Genomic DNA, 21,192 nt, shown 5'->3' with positions numbered 1-21,192 from the left:
AAATCACCCACTGCCAAAAACAACTTGAGCCATATTGTACCAATCAAAATCAACTTTTATACATTATATGATGCAAAGCTTGTACACTACTCACTCATGCATTTGAAAAAAATCTTTGTTGGAAGTTTGATTTTATGAACCTAACTTTTATCCTCAAAGGTGCTGCCTGATGTGTGTGTCTCCAACATTTCTGTAATTTCAGATGTTCAGCATCTATTTTGCTTTTTTTTTTTAATAACCGTTTTTCACACTAACTTCATTGCAGTGTAAGCCTACTTAGGACAGCAATAAAGTTTATTATTTTTAAGGCTAGTGCACAATTTGAAGATATCAAAAGTATAGAGTTGTCCTGTCAGAGAAAGCAAAGATAAATTGACAGTTTAACAATGTGCACATTAAAAACAAAAAACGTTTTTACTTTATGATCTTTTACCTCATTGCATGCACAATGTTGTTTTAGTTCCTCAGGAAGAACAGCTTACAAATGGAAGTGCACTGCAGTGTTAGGTTACGAAGAGCACTGAAGAATTTTGCAACAACTTATTAACCACTCTCCTCTCCCATTTCACTTTCCTTGTTCTGCTGAAGGTATTGATTATTTCTGTGATACTGTTCCATGTATCCAAGTAATTATTCTTCACCCACAAGTCCAAACTGTGTTGACAGATTGGGTAATTTTGTAGCCAAGCATATTCTGCACCTGTCTAACATCCACACACATGCTTATGAGGAAGAGTCACTTCCTAGCAATAAGCAATAGAGAGGCAGTTATTTTTTCTCAGTTACTATTATTGAAACAACCAATGGATTATGAGGTAGGTAATGGATTGCTGAAAGTAAAAGGGATTAAAGGGTGGGGCAATTAGATGGAATTAATTGTGAAAAATAAACATGCTTGTCAGACAAGGTTCCCTGTTCCTGAAATTGCACCTGACATAAATCAGACAATCTGGTACAACAAACTCACATACTGCTAATTTAAATTGTTTATAAATAAATTAGATAATTATTCTGCACAGGCCACCGGGTCAGTATTGAAGATTCACATGGACGCAACACGCTCAGGCTGAATACTCATCTTTTATTGTAAATCATATTACAGGAAATCCAAACGCTTCAGGTTTAAACGACTGACAATTACATGAGCCATTCCCACCAAACACAAAGCAACAACCCAGAAAGAGAAATTAAACTTAAAAAAAAAATTAAAAGATACTTGGTCGACAGTTTGTTGAGAAGATAGTTGAATCAGCAGCTAATTAACACCGATACTTAGATTTAGTGTCTCGCTAATATCTTCCACGCTAAAACCAATAAGCAAAACATATGACCCGAGTTTCTGCACGTACCAAGGGACCCGCGGCTCTCGTCACGATGCAAAGCAAACCTGCGAAAGAAGGGACATTGCAGATTGATTAAAAACAGGCCTTTCAACGCATCACCGCATGGGTGCACACCACTTAAAACACGGCACCTCGCGATTTGGGCTCCATTCCCTGCCCGAAGCCAGCCAGAAAATCTATTCAGAGCCATGATATCTAATTGGCAGTTGCACATAATTGGCAGCTGCACACAGGACAGGACGACATATCAATTTGGATTACTGATATAAGAACCCATCCTGCAGTACATATACACCAACAGTGACAGGCGCAACTAGAAAGGAGTCAAAACACCTATTTTCCAACGTTCAAGTCCTGCTGCACAACAATGATCAATTTTCCCAGACACTATCTGCAGGAGAGGCCGCTAATCTTTAAAGAGTACCCTGTCTCAGTACATGAATATTCTACAGGAAGTGGTTCAGTTAAGGAATGCAAAGAGATTCCAACAACAAACGTGACTTCCTTTTAAAAATACTTGAGCTGAGGGAGGTGGGCATATTATTGCTAATTAATATGATGAGTGCCTATATTCCATTTCCCCAGTTCATAAAGTTAACTTGCATGGAGCTTAGCGTGTTAACCCAGTGAGTAGCTCGGTCACATGGGTCCCAGACGGAGGTTCAGGCTGTACCAGGTTAGCAGGTTTGACCTGGGCTTAGTGGCACCTCAAACATTTAGTGCCACAGTGATGGTAACACTTTTGAATAGCGCTCTAGCTTAAACCAATGAAAGTGAAATGACCATCAGCCGGCAATGTGTGAAATTAACAAAGTCTGCTCGGCATCAACTAGCAACATACCTGAAACTTCCAATCAATGAACCGATTGCTGACCCATTACCTGCTACGAGTGGCAACAAAGCACTCGAATGTTTTGATTCTACCACTAGGTAAAACCAAGAACCAGGAGGGTTTTTTTTTCCGAACAAATGACAGCATAGAATGAAAGTTTGGACATTAAGCATGTTCTCACTGGGCTAAAAAAATAGTTCCCAACCATCAGATACACCAGCTGCAAGACACCTTCCAGCTCAGAATCAGGGAGCATCAATTGTATTTGAGATATCTGAAATTGGCACGAGGTTCAATTGCTTGTGGCACGAGTCTAATTGCAGCACAGTTCACGGATTACTATCAGTTCCTTGATCTGTTGAAATGCAAGCCTAAGTTTCAAGTGCTGGTATGGCATTCAACCACAGAAAAGCCTAATTTGACATGCCTTCAAAGATTTTAGTGCAGAAGGGAGCCATTTGGCCCATCGAGTCTGCACCGGCCTTTGGAAAGGGCACCCTACCTAAGCCCACTCCTCCACCCTATCCCCGTAACCCAATTTAACCTTTTTGGCTATTACGGGAAATTTAGCATGGCCAATCCACCTAACCTGCACATCTTTGGACTGTGGGAGGAAACCGGAGCACCCGGGGGAAACCAACGCAGACACGGGGAGAATGTGCAGACTCCGCACAGACAGCTGCAACACATTCCAGCAGAAGCACTGGATTACCATCAAGCAGTGGGGAGATGGGGGATAGAGGGCAGCATCTCCACCCTCCTCCCTTATTGCAAGGGCACTTAAAACTAATTGAAGTTCCTTTAACAGTGCCACACTAGAGAGCAAAAACCCCACACAAAACAAGAACCAAGCTCCGAACCTTCTGGTTAGTGAGTTCAAGCTACTGTGCTTCCCTATTTAATGTCTACTAGCCTAAAACTGACATCCACCAGATGTTCACTCATTTATTTTGCTTTAGGCCATTGTTTTTTTTAAACTTGTGGGTTTCCAGCACAGGTATTTTTTAAATTTCAGTTTCCCAGTAACTTTTGTTTTGATCTTCTTAAACTCAGAATTCGTGATGATTTGGACACCCCTCCATACCCCCCAAAAAATCAGTATCATATGCACATCCATTTAACTGAGAGATTATAATTATAAAGCCAAGTAGTTACCAGTAGCACACCTGTTCAGAAGCAAATTGGGAAAAGCTTCTCGGTATTTTGCACCCCCAAGTTTTACTTCTCTCTTGTTCTCTTAAGTATTACGTACACATTCACTGCCTCACATGGCTTAAGTCCCTTACTACAGTATTGAGCTATTTAGGCAAAGGAGGTTCCATCTCTCCCAGCTCTGTGCCAAGTAAGTTGATCTCACCCCACTGGAAGTCAGAGCACTACAGCTGACCTTGGATTCCTGTGTTCGTAAAAGAGGGAAAATTTTAAAATATCAATCAGGGAACCGGTGTTTGACTGCAATCCAGTAACTGTTGGAATGTTTAACCATGAGCACGACTGGATTTGACTGCAGTGAAGTGCACAGAGTAACTGGCTCTTATTCTCAGCAACCTACATATGGAGGGACTAAAAATGCCGAATAAACTGCATCGTGGAGAGTTGTTAAGGTACTGCTCAATTGCGGAGAATTGTTGAATCTTGAATAAATAGGCCAACAGCCAATATGTGCTTCTAAAAACCTCCTGGTTCCTTTTAACCCACCTATTACTCTACCTAACCCCTCAGTCACAATCAAATACTTTCTTTACAGGGTTTTAAAGCATTATCTTAGTCTCACCTAACCACTACAGCCCAATGTTGCTTACCTTTGTTCCCCCTCTTTCTAACCTTTGGCTGCCCTGCACAATAGGCAACCTTTATTCTTTACATGGGAGTTTTCTCAACTTGAGAATCAGTTGCACACTGACTCGGGTGAACAAATGAAACATAATTCTGTCTCTCGGGAGTGGTTTCCTCCAAGATGTGCCTGGCAATGGAAGATGCAGATTGAACCAGGAGGTCCACAGTACCCTAAAGCAGACCTAATGTTTGGCTGGCCAGTCTGGTCTACTAACAGAACTGCCACCAGTCTGGTATTGCTCCTACTTTATTCCAAATAACCATGCAAAGACTGGCAAGTAGATTAGCCTTGTTGGACAGACAGCAGGAAGCATGCTAGTGCTCTATTGTAGCACATTATAGTTTTATCTAACCAAAATCCAGCAGTGCCTCTATGGACATTTCAGGCTTCTTCCACCTTAGCTCTTTGCAAACTACATATTAGTTCTGTCCTCACAAGGTAAGAATGTGTTTTCTACACCAGGCAAGCACAAACTCTTTCTCTGTGGATTTGTTAGCAGTGTGATTTAGAGATTATCAATCACAGTGATGGTATTCTCCCCTCCCCCGAGCACAAAAACTTTGACAATATTTTATTTCCAATTAAAGGGCAATTTAGCGTGGCCAATCCACCTACCCTGCACATCTTTGGGTTATGGGGGTAGGCCAACGCAGAAACAGGGAGAATGTGCAAACTCTACACGGTCATACCGGTGGCCGGGATCGAACCCGGCTCCTCGACACCTGGCAAAAAACAAAAAATTGTGGCAGGGATCTGGATAAGATACATGCAAAAAGGATAGGATTGAGCATAACTCCTTTCTTTAAGTGCTTGAATGAGGTAGACGTTTCTATAGCTAATGAGAATACTGACTGCCTTATCATAGATAAATCAACCTCACCTTTCAGTTAGTATGCAGAGTACTGGGCGGCAGAGTACTGGGCGGCAGCTGCGGCAGCAGCAGTGTACTGGGCGGCAGAGTACTGGGCGGCAGAGTACTGGCTGGCAGAATACTGCGCGGCAGAGTACTGAGCTGCAGAGTACTGAGCTGTTGCGTATGGATCTCTTGCTGCCGAATTTGTAGGGTCATACACAGTTGCAGAAACTGTTGTGCGCTCAAACCCATATCCAGTGCTCAAGGCCGGCATGGGTGGTGGACGTCTTAAAGGGCTCCGGTCGCGACCAAAATAGGTAGTGGGAGTCGTCAGTGGCCGCCGCTCATATGGATTTACCGCAGCGGCGATACGATCTCGCAGGGAAGTGCCGAGCGGCGAAAATGGAGCTGCCCGTCCGTAAGGGTCTCCCACGGCTCCGTATGTTCCTGCCCGATACTTCTCGTAGTAATCGACGACCCCGTATCGCTCGTCGTAAAGAGGGCGCTCTCCGTACCCGGTTATAGGCCGCGCGGTCATCGAATAGGGATCTATGTAATCGCGTGAGAAGCCGCCATCAAAATTGCCATCGAGACCACCGCGATCTTTGGGACACTCTTTAGACCAGTGGCCTTCTTTACCGCAGCGGAAACAGCCGTTTTTTTCGCCCATCCCGGGTTGCATCCGCAGCCGACTCTTGGAGAGCTCAACTTGCATCCGTTTGCCTTTAAAAGGAGACGCAATATAATATCAGTACCAAGTACATTAACCAGCAGCACTGGCAGACAGATCAGAATCAACGTGGACCTTTGCTTCCTTGGCCAATTTAATATATAGATATGATGGCTTACTGATCAGCTAAGTATGAATCCACTATAGTATTCAGCATGTATAGTATACAAGGTTAATTTCCGAATCAGTGATGAGTTTGTTTACCTCAGCCAGAGCAGTTATCCAAGCACTGCACTTGGCCTCTGAAACCCTGAGCTATGGAGAGCTAAATTTTTCAAAACGTGTGGTGGGGGAGTGGGTTAATTTTGACTTTGGCCCATGTTCGGCCACCCGCTTGCATCAGCCCCAATTTTCATTTCCAATGACTTGCATACAAGGTTGCTGACAGGCAGAGAAAGAACAGCCAGTCCTTCAAGTCACCTCCCAATTCCTGACAGCTGGAATGTCATAACTGGAATGTCCTGCCGTTATATAATTTCCTGGCAGAAGCAAAAGAAAATTTTAAAAACACACGGGGCACAACAAGGGAATAAATATTATCTAAAATCTCCCTCCGATATCCTCAGGCAATCATAACACGACAATGGACAAAGTGTTATTTAGAAAGACACAGTGTCAAATAAACAGGCTACCGTTGTCCTTGTGGAGAAATTGGAAATGAAAATCGGGACAGATTTATAACAGACAGCTGACCCCAAATCATCCATTAAACACTGCATTCTTGAACTCAAAAGATATTCCCAAACACCGCTCCAAATTGAGATGATGGGCAAAGACAGACTCTGCTGCAATCCTCCCAGTCAAACGGTCTGTCAAACACCTTCTTGGCACTAATATTTTTTTTCTTCCTTTACGGGATGTGGGAATCACTGGCTGGGCCAGCATTTATTGCCCATCCCTTGACCAGCCGCTTTCTTGAGACGCTGCAGTCTCTGAACAGTGGACATCTGAACAAAGTACAGGATAGATTAAATGGTGGAACAAAGGCAAATGCATAGCACAATGAAGTGCAAGGAAATACATTTGCTAATTCAGAACAAAAGATGGGGTACAGTCAAAATGCAGATCTGCCAAGGGGTAAACAATCTATGGACTCAAGGTATCGAGGTAGGCAATTCTGATGAAGGGTCAATGGCCTGAAATGTTAACTCTGTTTTTCCTTAGACCCTGCCTGCCCTAGACTATTTCGAGTATTTTCCATTTTTATTTCAGGCATCAATAAAAGGTTAGCTCACAGGGAACAAAACAGTTAAAAAGGCACAGGGATGTGGGCTTCAACAGAAGAGGTATACAAGATTAAAACAAAGAAGCAGTACTGCAATTAGTGTGATCAGATTTAATTTAGAGCAGGTTTTCTTTCTGAGCTTTCCCAATTAAGCTCATATCCCATGCAGTGACCTCTCCGACCTCTTTTTCTCACTTAAACACCATTTCCACTGCACTTACCCTGAAGTAATACCAGTGAAGCCGGAGCAGACTGCAGAACTCTCCCAGTCACAGTGCAATCAACCCCACTAAAAGGAAAACTGTTGGTTCATTTATCTTCAGGTTGGGGATATTGGGTTGGATGCAGGATAAACAAAGCTCTCCAAGCAGACCTTAAAAAGGAGCAGCGGTTACGTTGTCAGGGGTGAGAGGGAGTAATGGCTCTTTTGGTTGTTTTGAAGGAAGCAAAATACAATGTAAGTTTTTCCCCGTAAGTGCTAAGAATCCATAAGTATGGATACTGCTATTAATTTATTTGTTCAGTTTAAACAGCAACCCAAATACAAGTAGGGCAAAATTAATTTATAGAAAGGCTTAGTGCACTTGATAATATAATAGGGCAAGACAAGCTTTTAAAAAGGAGTCATGTATCTGTCTCAGCTAAACATGACAAGGACCCAAGGACTCTTGATGGCTCCAACGAGAACAAAATAAAAGGGGATGGATAGTCATAGAACTGGATGGTCATAGAGTGTCAGAACTCACGACTAAGAACCTTCCAGCATTGTTGGAAGCCAATTGCAAGGGACACAACTGCTGCTATTTCTTTATTTCATGAAAGCATTGCTGATACCAGGACTGTTGAGCACATAAAGCAAAAATGCAGAGAGGCAGAGACAGGAAGGCACACAGCCTTTATACTCACTGACTCGTTTTCTGGTATGTCGGAATAATGGCGAGAGCAGCAGGGGGAATAAGACAGTTAAGTGCTGTGGCACCACCACTCGAGAAACAAAAATATTGTAACATTGTCAATTACTGAATTACAGCTGTCACCTCCCTCACATCTTCCTGTAGCTACCAGGATAGCTTAACTGTATTTATTTCCATTTTGGGTATTTTGCCTTTGTTGATACCTTGCCCAGGGTGATGTTCCCAAAATACTTTAATCAGAGGCTCCCAAACTGAACGGCACAACAAATGTGCCAGAATTATTAGGACAATGTGAATACATGTGTTATATTCCATAGAGATGAGATGGTTTGAGTTGACTGGACTAAAATAATGGCGGGGTTAAAATAATGAAGGTATATGCAAGGATTGGCTTTTCATTTTACAAGTCAACCCAAACAAGGGGACACAATTTTGACTTGAGCTAAGCTGACATTATAAATAAGAACAGGAATAGACCAGGCAGCCAGCCCCTCAAACTGCTCGGCTACTCAATACTATCAAGGCTGATAGTATTTTTTTTGCCTCAGCACCACTTAAAAGTGAATCCAAAAAACACATTTCTTGAATGTGGAACTATCCCAAAAGTTCAGAATAAATTAAGGTGTTTTGAAAAATGAAGCTTCAGAAGCAATACATAACACGGGTTAAAAAAAGTTACTCAGTTTGGCAAGCTGCATTGAAACTAGTGAGGCACTTAGTGGAGGATGACAAGCACGATTGACGACATAACGGAGTGGCAAAATAGAGGAAATTGGAATATACGGAATTAAATAAGCAAGCATAGAGGAAGCAATGTGATAGGATACAAAGTGGAACGAAGCAAATTTCAGACAAATATTGCTTGCTAGTTTTAGACTCATCTACCATATCATTAAGGATACAATATTCTTTAAGGCGTGATTTACCTAGGTTATTTCTTCTAGAGGTTGGCCTCTAGCAAAGAGAACTACGGCATTTAAAAAGATAGCATATGAAACCCTCCCCATTCCATCATAGGTACTGCACCGGTAGCGTTAGAGAGGGTGAAAATTCCCATTTCAGAAAAATGAGCCCACTCCGCCAATGTGCAGGTGCTCCCCAACTGATCAGTCATGAGGTTATTTTTCCCAGAGCATCTCACCAATGTCATCTATTCAAATTCTTAATTATTATTATTTTTTAAAAATTAGTAATCACCAAAACAGGCTAAATGGAGCTCTCTGAGCCCTCCTCTGAATTTTGTCAGTGAGATTTCAATGCGAGGCTCTGTGGTGCTCCACAGCGACATTCCACGTTCATCTATATTATTGTAGCTATGTGATCAGCAACAGCCCTTTAAAAAATTATGGAACCTCTGCAAAGATCCTCAATCCTGGAAGGGTATTAATATGACAACTCATTGGTTTTGGGACACAATGTTCTACAATGACTGAAGAGGAATACTCACCCTGTCCCCAACCCAATCCCAATTAAAACATAAATCAATGCTGCCAGGATCAAGCAACCGTTCACCCCTTTTGGTTCAGGTGTCGAGTGACTGACACCCAAGCAATCCTGTAATATATAGGGTTAAATATATTTTCATATTATGTCTGCTTGAATATTAAATAGAACAGTACAATTCTTATTTTAATTCTCTCAAACATGGGCTATACCTAAAAAGAATACTTTGAACACCAAATACCATGACTGTAAAGTTTATCATCTTGGAAATAAAGATATTGAATCAAGAGGAAAAAATAAGAGAAATATCACAAAACATTAAAAGCATCAATTAACTTACTTATCCTGAAATGGTTGGTGCAAACATGTACTACAATCAATCCACCTACACTTTTTAAAAAACTTGCTACTGACAAACCTCACTTACTGCTACAACTTTTTCAGAAAACTTGTGTCACTATTTTAACATAAAAATAGGGGCAGGAATAGGTAATTCAGTCTTTTGAGCCTCTCAACCAATGCAACAGGATCATTGCTGATCTTCTACCTTTTCCACATTCTCCCAATACCCTTTAATTCCCCATTAAACCCAAAGATTTACCAACCTGTTTTGGATATGCTTAGTGCCAGAGCACCAATAGCTCTCAGAGTCAAGAAATTTCTCATCTCAAACACAATGGTCAGCTCCTTATTCAGATATTCAAAGATCATACAAAATAGGAGCAGGAGTATGTCATTCTGCCCCTCGAGCCTTATCTATTAAATAAGACCAAGGTTCAGCTGATTGTAGCCTTAACTCCACGTTCCTGCCTACTCCTCCATGACCCTGAACTTACTTGTAGATCAAAAATCTGTCTCAGCCTTGAATACATTTAGTGACTCAGCCTCCACTGCGCACTAAGGGAAAGAATTCCAAAGACTAATGATACTCGGAAGGAATTACTCTCATCTCCATCTTAAATAGAAACCTTATTTTTAAACTGCGTCTCTGCGCTTTCTAAAAAGTTCCTCAGCATCTACCCTTTCAAACCCCTGAAGAAACAAAAATTTCAATTTGAGAAAACCTGACAACTTTCTCTTCTCATAGAAAAATCCCTTCATCCAGGATCAATATAGCAAACCTTCATTGCGCATCCTAAAGGACAATTATTTCCTTACTTAGGCAAGGAGACCAAAATGCATATAATCCTCCAGGTGTGGCCTCATCAAGGCCGTACATAATTGCAGCAAGGGTTCGTCACTCTTGTACCACAATCCTTTGCAACAAAATCAATGTTATACTTACCTTGCCAACTGGCTGTTTGTACTGCACATTAGCCTTCGCCATTCATGTACAAAGACACAAAGGTGGGTCTCTCGCAGTTCAGAAGTATACCTGTTCATTTTTCCCTGACGAAAATGCATCACTTCACACGTTTCCGGCCACAATTCGGTCCACACCTAACTTGTATATAACCACTGAGCAACCTCCTTTGTATCCTCACCGCTTATTGTTCCCCAAGTTTACAGTCAGCAAATTTGAATGAATTTCACTCAGTCCCCTCAACTAAACCTATATAAATTCTAAATAGTCGAGGCCTAAGTTACCTTAGGTACCTTAGTTAACTTGCCAACCCAAAAATCTCCTATTTTCTGAACATTGAAGGATTCAGAACATCAGGTGCAGGGGATTTGTCACCACGGTCGCATCCAACTTTATTTCTCTACTTTTGTTGTTCATTCATTTTACGGGATATTTATTGACCATGCTTAATTTCCCTGGAGAAGATGGTGTTTGAGCTGCCTTCTTGAACCATTGGAGTCCGTGTAGATACACCCACAATGTTGTTAGAGCTGCACTCATCCAGCCAAAGAGAATATTCCATTACACTCCTAACTTGTGCCTTGTTGATGATGGACAGGCTTTGGGGAATCAGGAGAGGAGTCTGCATGCAGGATTCCTAGCCTCTGCTCAACAGCCAAAGCATTCAAACGCCTATTCCAGGTCAGTTTCTGGCCCATGGCAAACCCAGAATGTTGATAGTGGGGGATTCAGTGCTGGTCATGTCACTGAACATCAGACCATAAGAAATAGAAACAGGAGCCAGTTCCCCTGTTGAATAAATCCAACATTCATCACATCCAATTCCTTGCCCTTTCCCCATATCCTGTGATTTCCTTACTGATCAAGAATCTAGCCATCTCAGTCTTAAATATACACAAGGATTCCACCCCCACAGCTCTCTATGGCAAGGAGTTCCAAAGACTCATGACCATCTGAGAGAAGAAATTCCTCCTCATCCAAAACTTAAATGGTACTTCTTTATTCTGATAATATACCTTCTGGTCTAAGACTCTCCCCATGAGGGAAAACATCCTCACAGCATTTACCCTGCCAAGCCCCTTAAGAATCTTATGTTTCAGTGAGATCACCTCTCAATCTTCTAAATTCCGATGAGTAGAGTCCCAACCTGTTCAACCGTTGCTCATTAGACAATCCCTCCATACCAGGGATCAGCCCAGTGAACCTTCTCTGAACTGCCACAATGAAATATCTTTCCTTAAATAAGGGGACCAAAACTGCTCCCAGTATGCCAGATGTGGTCTCATCAGTATCTTGTACAGTTGCAGGAAGACTTCCCTTCCCATCCAGAATGGATGGTTAGATTTTCTCTTGTTGGAGATGGTCCTTGCATGGCACTTGTGAGGCATGATTGTTACTTGCCATTTGTCACCCCAAGTCTGGATATTGTCCACAGCTTGCTGGATTTGGACATGCACTGCTTCAGTAACTGAGTCGTCATGAATGATGCTGAACATTTCACAAATCAGTGAATATCTCCACTTTTGACCTTATAATGGAGGGAAGGTCATAGTGAAGTAGCCGAAGGACACTATATAAGTAACTCCTGCAGTAACGTGCTGGAACTGAGATGATTGTCAACCAACCACCGTAACCATCTTCCTTTATGCCACATATGACTCCAACAGCGGAAGGTTGCCCTCCCAGATTTCCATGGGGCTGGTTTAGCACAGGGCTAAATCGCTGGCTTTGAAAGCAGACCAAGGCAGGCCAGCAGCACGGTTCAATTCCCGTACCAGCCTCCCGAACAGGCGCCAGAATGTGGCGACTGGGGGCTTTTCACAGTAACTTCATTTGAAGTCTACTTGTGACAATAAGCGATTTACATTTCATTTCTCATTTCATCGACTCTGCTTCTTGATGTCATATTTGATATCATGGGCAATCACTCTCACCTCACCTTGAATTCAGCTCCTTTGTCCATGCTGAACCAAGACTGTAATGCGGTCAGGAGCTGAGTGACCCTCCCTGGCAGAACTCAAACGGAGCATCAGTGAACAGGTTATTTGAAAGTAAATACCGCATGACAGTGCTGTTGGGTGACCCCTTCCATCACCTTACTGATGATCGAGAGTAGAATGATTTCATTATGTTCTTCATTCTTGCTGGATCCCTCGGTACTCCATTATTTCTTTGTCATGAAGACAGATATAAAATATTTTGCTTACCAAACTGCGAAATGCAGAAAAAGCAAATAGGGTCATGAGAAATAAAGTAGAGTAATAAATTTTAAGATGAAATGGGTAAACCACTGAAGTCTGGTTGAAAACTACGTTACGCCAAAATCATTGAACTAGAGGTCCAGGCAAGAATCCCACGTCTGGGACAGCACCCAGCACCAGCAAGAAAGCCAATGCCTTCCTCCTCCTAGACTGTACTTTGCACCGGCATCAAGACCTATGCTGAGCACCCCCTCCTACATGGACCACCCCCTCCGACAAGACTGCGCCATGCAACAGTTCCAAGTTCCACACCAAGCTCCTCCTTTTCCAAGATTGCACCATATACCAGCAGTAAAGTCCAGGTCAGGTTCCCTTTCTACAAACACTGCATCCTATAACAGTACTGAGGCCTTGGCAGTGCTGCCTTACGGACGAGTAGGAATAGGCCATTTAATAAGATCATGTATGACCTGACAGTAACCTCAAATCTACGTTCCACTTACCCCCAATAGCCTATCAACCACTGCTCACCAAGAATCTATCCACTCTGCCTTAAAGATATTCAAAGTGTCTGATTTGAGCCTCACATTCTCTCTCTCCAGGGTATTGGTTCCAGCTTGTAGATGCTTCAATTTACAGTGCAGAAGGAGGCCATTCGGCCCACTGAGTCTGCACTGGCCCTTGGAAAGAGCACCCCACATAAACCCACACCTCCGCCCCATACCGGTAACCCAGCAATTCCACCCAACCCCTTTGGGCATCAAGGGCAATTTAGCATGACCAATCCACCTAACGTGCATGTCTTTGGACCGTGAGATGAAACACACGCAGGCACGAGGAGAATGTGCAGACTCTGCAGACAGTGACGCAAGCCGGGAATCGAACCTGGAGCTGTGAAGCGACAGTGCTAACCACTGTGCTACCGCACCACCCATTTGAGCCTTGAAGCCCGATCCCAATTATGAACTCAGGCTCACTTGCTCAAATGCAGGGTTACATAGAAACGTGAAGAAATATCTCCTTATCTCGGTCCTAAATGGTCCAACCCGTATCCTCAGACTGCGATTCTTGTTCTGGACACACCCACCATCGGGAACATCCTTCCTGCATCTATCCTGTCTAGCCATGTTAGAATTTTGTAGGTTTCTGTGAGATCCCCCCCTCATTCTTTTGAACTCCAGCGAACACAATCCTAACTGATTCAATCTCACACGTCAGGCCCGCCATCCCAGGAATCAGTCTGGTAAACCTTTGCTGCACTGCCTCAGATAAGGAGACTAAAACTGCAAACAATATTCCAGGTATGGCCTTATCTGGGCAATGTGTAATTGCAGCAAGACAGCCATGCTCCTGTACTTGAATCCTCTCGCTATGAAGGCCAACATACCATTTGCCTTCTTTATACCACCTGATGTACCTGCAAGTTTACCTTCAGTGACTGGTGTACAAGGTCACCCAGATCTCATGGCACATTCCCCTCTCCGAATTTATGGCCATTCAGATAATAGTCTGTTAAGCCATATCTGAAGCCAACTCAGTCGCCCTGGTGCTGAAAAATGATCTGGTTCCAAGATCAGTCACCTCAAGACCCTGAACCTCTTCTGTTTCCTTGCCAAGGTCCATGAGCTGGAGCAGTACAGCGGAAATAATTCACTGGTGAGTGCATAAAACAATAGTATTTATATAAAGTACTTATAAAAATTCATATCATGCACTAGATGTTGATCAATATCATGCCAAATTTAATAATTAAATATGGCTTTCCTGCTGCACTGCTTTATTCTTTTTTTGTATGATTGGGTGCCTGTGTTAAAACGGGGTTGTTTTTGAAAATAGCCTTTCTTTATTTCCTGTTATAATTGCACGGTGTCTCCTGCCAACACAAGACGGCCACCAGCCTGTAACTATGTACAGGCCCATACATGCACAGAAAAGCAGACAGGACATCTGCTGCGCCTAGCCCCAGTGTGACATCAGTACACCTTAATGATGCGTAGCACTCCTCAGTGACAAAGTAAAACCAAATTATTCTAGAAATGCTGCATGTGAATTTGAAACTGGGGAAAGTTCATATGCGAGGAAAGTAACACATTTAATGAAACAGGTTAAAATCTGGGAATTTGCTGCTAATACTCTATTCAATCCAGTCCCTCGCGGGTTAAAGTGAAGCCACAATTTTAAGTAATTTGTTGAATACATATTCATATTGTTATGGGTTTTTTTGATAAATGTAGAGTACGCAATTAATTTCTTCCAATTAAGGGGCAATTTAGCACAGCCAATCCACCTACCATGCACATCTTTGGGTTGTGGGGCAAAACCCACGCAAACATAGGGGGAATGTGCAAACTGCACATAGACAGTGACCCAGAGCCGGGACCGAACCTGGAACCTCAGCGTCGTGAGGCAGCAGTGCTAACCACTGCTCCACCGTACTGCCCTTACATTGTTATGTTCCAAGTTTTTTTCTCTGTCTAGTGGATTTGGAACTCTATGGACTCAGAGGCCACCGTCAAAATAGTGCTGTGATGATTTGAGCAGCACCATCTTTGGTCTTGGCCACTGCCCACTGTGACAGGCAAAGACATCACGAAGTAACACAGCAATGGGCTGCACTGGCAGCAAATATAGCCCAATAATTTCACCACAGACTTGCATTTATTTTTACTGATCTTTTCCTATTTACATATCTAGAAAACCAACATTTACAATCTGTTTTTGTGCCTCAACTTAGGCTGCTCTCATTCTCTTTCCTCATCAATTTCTTGCAGCAAATTTTTTTTGGAAGCACCCCAAAGTTTCCTGTGTTATTCGTCCCAACTACAGGTCCTGGCCAATAAGTAGCCTTACAAATTAAACTTGTAATTCCTCTACCCAACTAGGTCACCATCTTGTTTTCACAGCATTTTAAAAACCCATTGAGACTTGAAATGTTGTCATTGTGTAACAATTAAAATGGCCCATGTGTAGGGCAGCACAGTGGTGGAGTGATTAGCATTGCTGCCTCACAGCACTGAGGACCAGGGTTCGATCTCGATCCCGGTTCATTGTCTATGTGGAGTTTACACATTGTCTCAGTGTCTGAGTGGATCTCACCCTCACAACCCAAAGATGTGCAGGGTAGTGTATTGGCCATGCTAAATTGCCCCTTAATTGGAAAACAATTCTAAAAAATTTATTTTTAAAGAATGGCCTCTGTGCACCATACACAAACTTATAATCAAAGAGATCAATGGGAAGAACATCAACTACACTTTGACTGGTTCGTGGACTCACAAACAGATGGTACCATCACATACCAGGCAATGGAAACATTATGCTTGAGCAATGATTCCCTTTCTTTCTCTGCTGTCCTCCTGTAACCATTTGGACTCATACTTTAGAAACATAGAAATGAGGAGCGGGAGTAGGCCATTTGGCCTATCAAGCCGGCTCTGCCATTTAACATGATCTTGGCTGATCCTCTCCCAAGGCCATACTCCCACTTTCTCCCCATATCTCTTGATGATTGTCAAGAAATCGATTTCTTTCTTAAATACATTGTGACTTGGGCTCCACAGCATTATGTGGTAGTGAATTTCATAGATTACCCACCCTCTGATTGAAGACATTTCTACTCATGTTCAAAACAGCCAAAAGGTTTGGGGACTTGTCATCAGTAGCAACCAGCACCGCTGTCACTTCAAGACAATAACCTTAAACCACCCATCCACCCTACCAACAGATGTGGTAACATTTTCTGTGAGCTCAATAATAGCTCATAAATTCCTGCCTAACTGTTAACCAGGCTCAGTTTGAGATAAACGACATAAAAGACGAAAACTCTTCCCCATGCACTCGCATGCGAAATTCCTCTGCAACCACAATCTCCAGGGCTGACTTACAAGGACCCTCCAGCCCAGGTGCTAACTCCACAAAATCCTTCACTTACATAACTTCAATATTTATCTCCTATGAACCTCAAATACATAGGTACATTTTGACAGGCAATTTGATTCCTTAATCCCATATCATTTCCGAGGTGTGCCAATGCTTTAATTCCCCTACACCCTCCTTGTGCAGCTCCATGCTGAGACAGCAGTAAGTCCCTATTAAAGGTTACATTGTTAGCATAAGCTAATTCTTTGCTGGTTCTCACGTCTGATCTCACACTTGGGATTCCATCCTCTTCCAGCAACATTCCTCTCCTCCTGTGTCCTTCCTAATCCAATCCAGTCTCCCAATCCAATTTACACTTCATCTGCCTTCTCAGCAGAAAAAATGATTTTTCCTGCAACTCACCTAGAGTCATTTATATTTTTTTTGTTAGAGATAAGAAGACACAGTCCGATTAAAATCGATTCTATATAGTCATCCAAAAGCAAAATTGCAATTTAAGTCTCTGGCTCCTTTTATTAAAGCTACGTCAAGTTTCCCAAATGGTAACCTTTTGAGTCACTTACTAGGTATGATTGCACCCCCCCCCACCCTCTCCCCACCAAACAAACTGTGTAGCTGAGTCCAATACCTTTCCACTCAACTCCAATCCCTCCTGGTCTAAGCTCCCATTTGACATGAATCCTACCCCAATTTCCCACTCAATTCACACATATTGAATATCCCATTGGCCCATATTCTTTCTCGTCTAGTGCTCAGTTCTAACAAGTTGCTATATGCTGTCATTTTTCAAAGAGATCCAAGAACAGTTAATGAAGTAGGATAGGCATAAAGGAAAGTTGCTGCATGCCATAATTTTTTTTAAGAGATCCAAGAACCAGGCGGCACGGTAGCACAGTGGTTAGCACTGTTGTTTCACAGTGCCAGGATCCCAGGTTTGATCCTGGCTTGGGTCACTGTCTGTTCAGAGTCTGCATGTTCCCCCTGTGTCTATGTGGGTTTCCTCCGCTTTTCTCCGAAAAGACGTGCTGTTACATAATTTGGACATTCTGAATTCTCTCCCTCTGTACCCTGACACGCGCCAGAATGTGGCAACTAGGGGCTTTTCACAGTAACTTCATTGCAATGTTAATGTAAGCCTACTTGTGACAATAAAGATTATTATTAACAATCAATGAAGATGTAGGACAGGCATAAAGGAAAAAATGGAGGGATAAAAAGGGAAAATGAGGCAAGCAGCCTCATTTGACAGATTGACAAGAAAAGACAGCATGTGTGATGATTGCAGAGATAAAATTACAGCAGAAGTCAATGCTCTTGTTTTTGGTCTGTGAGAGAAGTAGATGAGTAGTGGTGGCATTCAAACTTAAGTTTACTCCAAAAACAGGCTAACAGGTCAGTGCAGAACATAGCGAACACTGCATGATCTTTCAGAGAGGAGATGTTAAACCAAGGATCAGTCTCCTCTCTCTGGTGGATGTACAAGATTCAATTACCGCAGAAAGGTTCAACATGTTTCCTCAACAACATCAGTAAAAGAGATTATCTGGTACCATTCCAGTGTCAAATCTCGGAGTTGACCATGTACAAATTGGCTGGAACATTTTTTACATTACAAGTGACTACACTCAAGTACTTCCATCAGTGGTAGTGCATTTTGGAAGGTTACAGAAGCTGATAAATAAATGCACGGTTAGTTAATTACCCTGACAACAGTACCCTGACATTGATCTCCAGACCCAAGTGCATCCAGACACACCAAATTGTCCTCAAAGAGCAAAAAGTAACTTTCATTAGGGAATTAGGATTCAAATTAGACATATCTTCAACTTGAAAGACCTTGGGTCAAATGTCAACAAATAGGACTGGGCACTAACTGCACCAACTCCTGACAATCACAAACCAACACACTTCCCACACAGCAGACTTCTGGAGTGCGCTCACAATGTACCCTCAATACAGGAAGCTAACAAGATGATGAACACAAAATAAATGACTGATCACATGCAACAGGAATTCAGGACATAACCCATAATCAAATTGTTTCACATTTGCAATTCTTCAAAAAAGAGAGCCAAGAACAGCTCAAACTATCGAACAAAAATGACATGAGGCTACTGAAATAAATTGGTTACATGGTGTACCGAAAACAACCTCTCTCTAAATGTCGTAAAGACCAAGGAACTGATCGACTTCAGGAAGCGTAGCTCGATGCCACCCCCCCCTCCCCCCATCAACGTCTCCGAAGTGGAGATGGTTGATAGCTTTAAAGTTCCTGTGGGTCACCATCACCAACAGTCTGCCCTGGTGCACTCACGTTGATGCAACAGTCAAGAAAGCCCAACAATGTCTTGACTTCCTACCGAAGCTAAAGAAATTCAGCATGTCTGCATCGACTCTCAAACTTCTACAGATGTACCACAGAGACCATCCTATCCGGCTGCATCACAGATTGGTATGGCAACTGCTCAGACCAAGATCGCAAGCAACTGCAGAGTGTGGTGAACTCAGTCCAATGCATCACACAAGCTTGCCAACCACACTGATTCTGTCTACACCCCCCCCCCCCCCCGCTGCCTCAGGAAGGCAGACAGCATTATCAGGGACCCCTCCCACCCAGGCTTTGCCTTCTTCCAGACCCTTCCATCAGGCAAAACATAGGGTCTGAAGACCCGCACATCCAGACAGAGGAACAGCTTCTTCCCCACAGCTACTAGACTCAACGACTCTCCCTTGGACTGATCTGTTCCCTGTAAGAACACTATTCATGACGTCCTATGCTGCTCTTGCTCATGTATTTGCGTTGTTTGGCCCCTTGTTCCGCACTGTAACCAATCACTTTGACGATGTATCATTTGTCAATGTACTCTGTCGATTACTTTCTTTGTCTACTATGTACGCACTATACACATTCCATTGGTTGCAGAAAAATACTTTTCACTCTACTTTGGCACATGTGACAATAAAGTGCATGAGTCGCAGAAAGTTGGTTTTCAGGTGCAACAGGTGATTAAGGCGGCAAATGGAATTTTGTCCTTCATTGCTAGAGGGATGGAGTTTAAGACTAGGGAGGTTATGCTGCAATTGTATAAGGTGTTAGTGAGGACACACCTGGAGTATTGTGTTCCGTTTTGGTCTCCTTACTTGAGAAAGGACGTACTGGCACTGGAGGGTGTGCAGAGGAGATTCACTAGGTTAATCCCAGAGCTGAAGGGGTTGGATTACGAGGAGAGGTTGAGTAGACTGGGACTGTACTCGTTGGAATTTAGAAGGATGAGGGGGGATCTTATAGAAACATATAAGATTATGAAGGGAATAGGTAGGATAGATGCGGGCAGGTTGTTTCCACTGGCGGGTGAAAGCAGAACTAGGAGGCATAGCCTCAAAATAAGGGGAAGTAGATTTAGGACTGAGTTTAGGAGGAACTTCTTCACCCAAAGGGTTGTGAATCTATGGAATTCCTTGCCCAGTGAAGCAGTAGAGGCTCCTTCATTAAATGTTTTTAAGATAAAGATAGATAGTTTTTTGAAGAATAAAGGGATTAAGGGTTATGGTGTTCGGGCCGGAAAGTGGAGCTGAGTCCACAAAAGATCAGCCATCATCTCATTGAATGGCGGAGCAGGCTCGAGGGGCCAGATGGCCTACTCCTGCTCCTAGTTCTTATGTTCTAAATCAAATCAATCAATCAAATTATGAGACTCAACTGAAGTGTCACAAGTGCAGCGACATGAAAACAGTATCAGGAAATAACACATAAGATTCATTGGATACAAAGATTAGTGACTTAGTTTAAACCATGGTAATAAATAACTTGTGCTAACTGTATTTTATACATTAATTCAGGTTTCACTTCATCACAGGCAGCAATTATTGATGGCACAATGGCGCAGTGATTAGCACTGCTGTCTCTCAGCGTTGAGGACCCAGGTTCGATCCTGGCCCTGGGTCACTGTGCATGTGGAACTTGCACATTCTCCCAGTGTCTGTGTGGGTCTCGCCCCCACAGGGTAGGTGGATTGGCCACGCTAAATTGCGACATAATTGGGGGAATTTTCTTTTTCAAAATCTAAAAAAAGCTTTCAGTTAGTGGTCACTGAAGACAGTTCCATTCGAGCCGATGGTTTTTAAAATTAATTTTAGGGGATTCTGGTTAGGCCAGCATTTATTTCCCATCCTTCATTGCTCTTCAGAAGGTAATGTCGAGTTGCCTTCTTGAACAGTCCCAGAGGTATAGATAGGTACACCCACAGCACGGTTAGGGAGGGAGTTCCAAGATTTTGACCCAACCCCAATGAAGGAAAGCGTTTTTTCCGAATCGAGATGGTGAGTGACTTGGAGGGGAGCGTCCAGGTGCTGTTGTTCCCAGCTATCTGCTGTTCTGGTCCTTCCAGATAATAGTGGTCATAGGTTGGGACGGTGCTGCTGAAGGAACCTTGGCGAGTTCCTGCAATTCATCTTGTAGATGGTACATATGGCTGCCACTGCTCGTTGGTGGTAGAGGGATTTAAAGTTTGTGGAAAGGGTTGCATTCAAGTGAGCTTTGTCCTGGATAGTGCAGAACCTCGTGTGTTGTTGGAGCTGCACTTATCCATGCAAGTGGAGAGTATTCCATTTCACTCCAAGATGTTGATTATG

The 21,192-nt window shown here is 42.9% G+C and overlaps 1 protein-coding gene across 3 annotated transcripts in view; it reads right to left on the bottom strand.

The window, feature by feature from the left end:
* Nucleotides 1–21,192, bottom strand: part of LOC140390319 (RNA-binding protein 4B-like) — a 156,054-nt gene that overhangs the window by 126,852 nt on the left and 8,010 nt on the right. The window contains exons 3-4 of one of the 3 annotated variants that reach the window (XM_072475375.1): nt 4,893–5,588; nt 1,065–1,387 (exon numbers count right to left, since the gene is read on the bottom strand). The exons of 1 other annotated variant lie outside the window; for it this stretch is intronic. In XM_072475375.1, coding sequence (XP_072331476.1) covers nt 4,900–5,588 — 689 coding nt within the window. In that variant the 3' untranslated portion in view covers nt 1,065–1,387; nt 4,893–4,899. Of the gene's footprint in view, nt 1–1,064; nt 1,388–4,892; nt 5,589–21,192 lie in introns of those variants that run through there. One more of the 3 variants, XM_072475376.1, reaches the window with a different exon arrangement.

The sequence above is a fragment of the Scyliorhinus torazame genome, chromosome 14 (assembly GCF_047496885.1).
Source record: "Scyliorhinus torazame isolate Kashiwa2021f chromosome 14, sScyTor2.1, whole genome shotgun sequence".
In the NCBI taxonomy this organism is placed as follows: Eukaryota; Metazoa; Chordata; class Chondrichthyes; order Carcharhiniformes; family Scyliorhinidae; genus Scyliorhinus; species Scyliorhinus torazame.
Note: the sequence above shows the minus strand (reverse complement) of the source record. Positions and strands in the feature narration are given on the sequence as shown.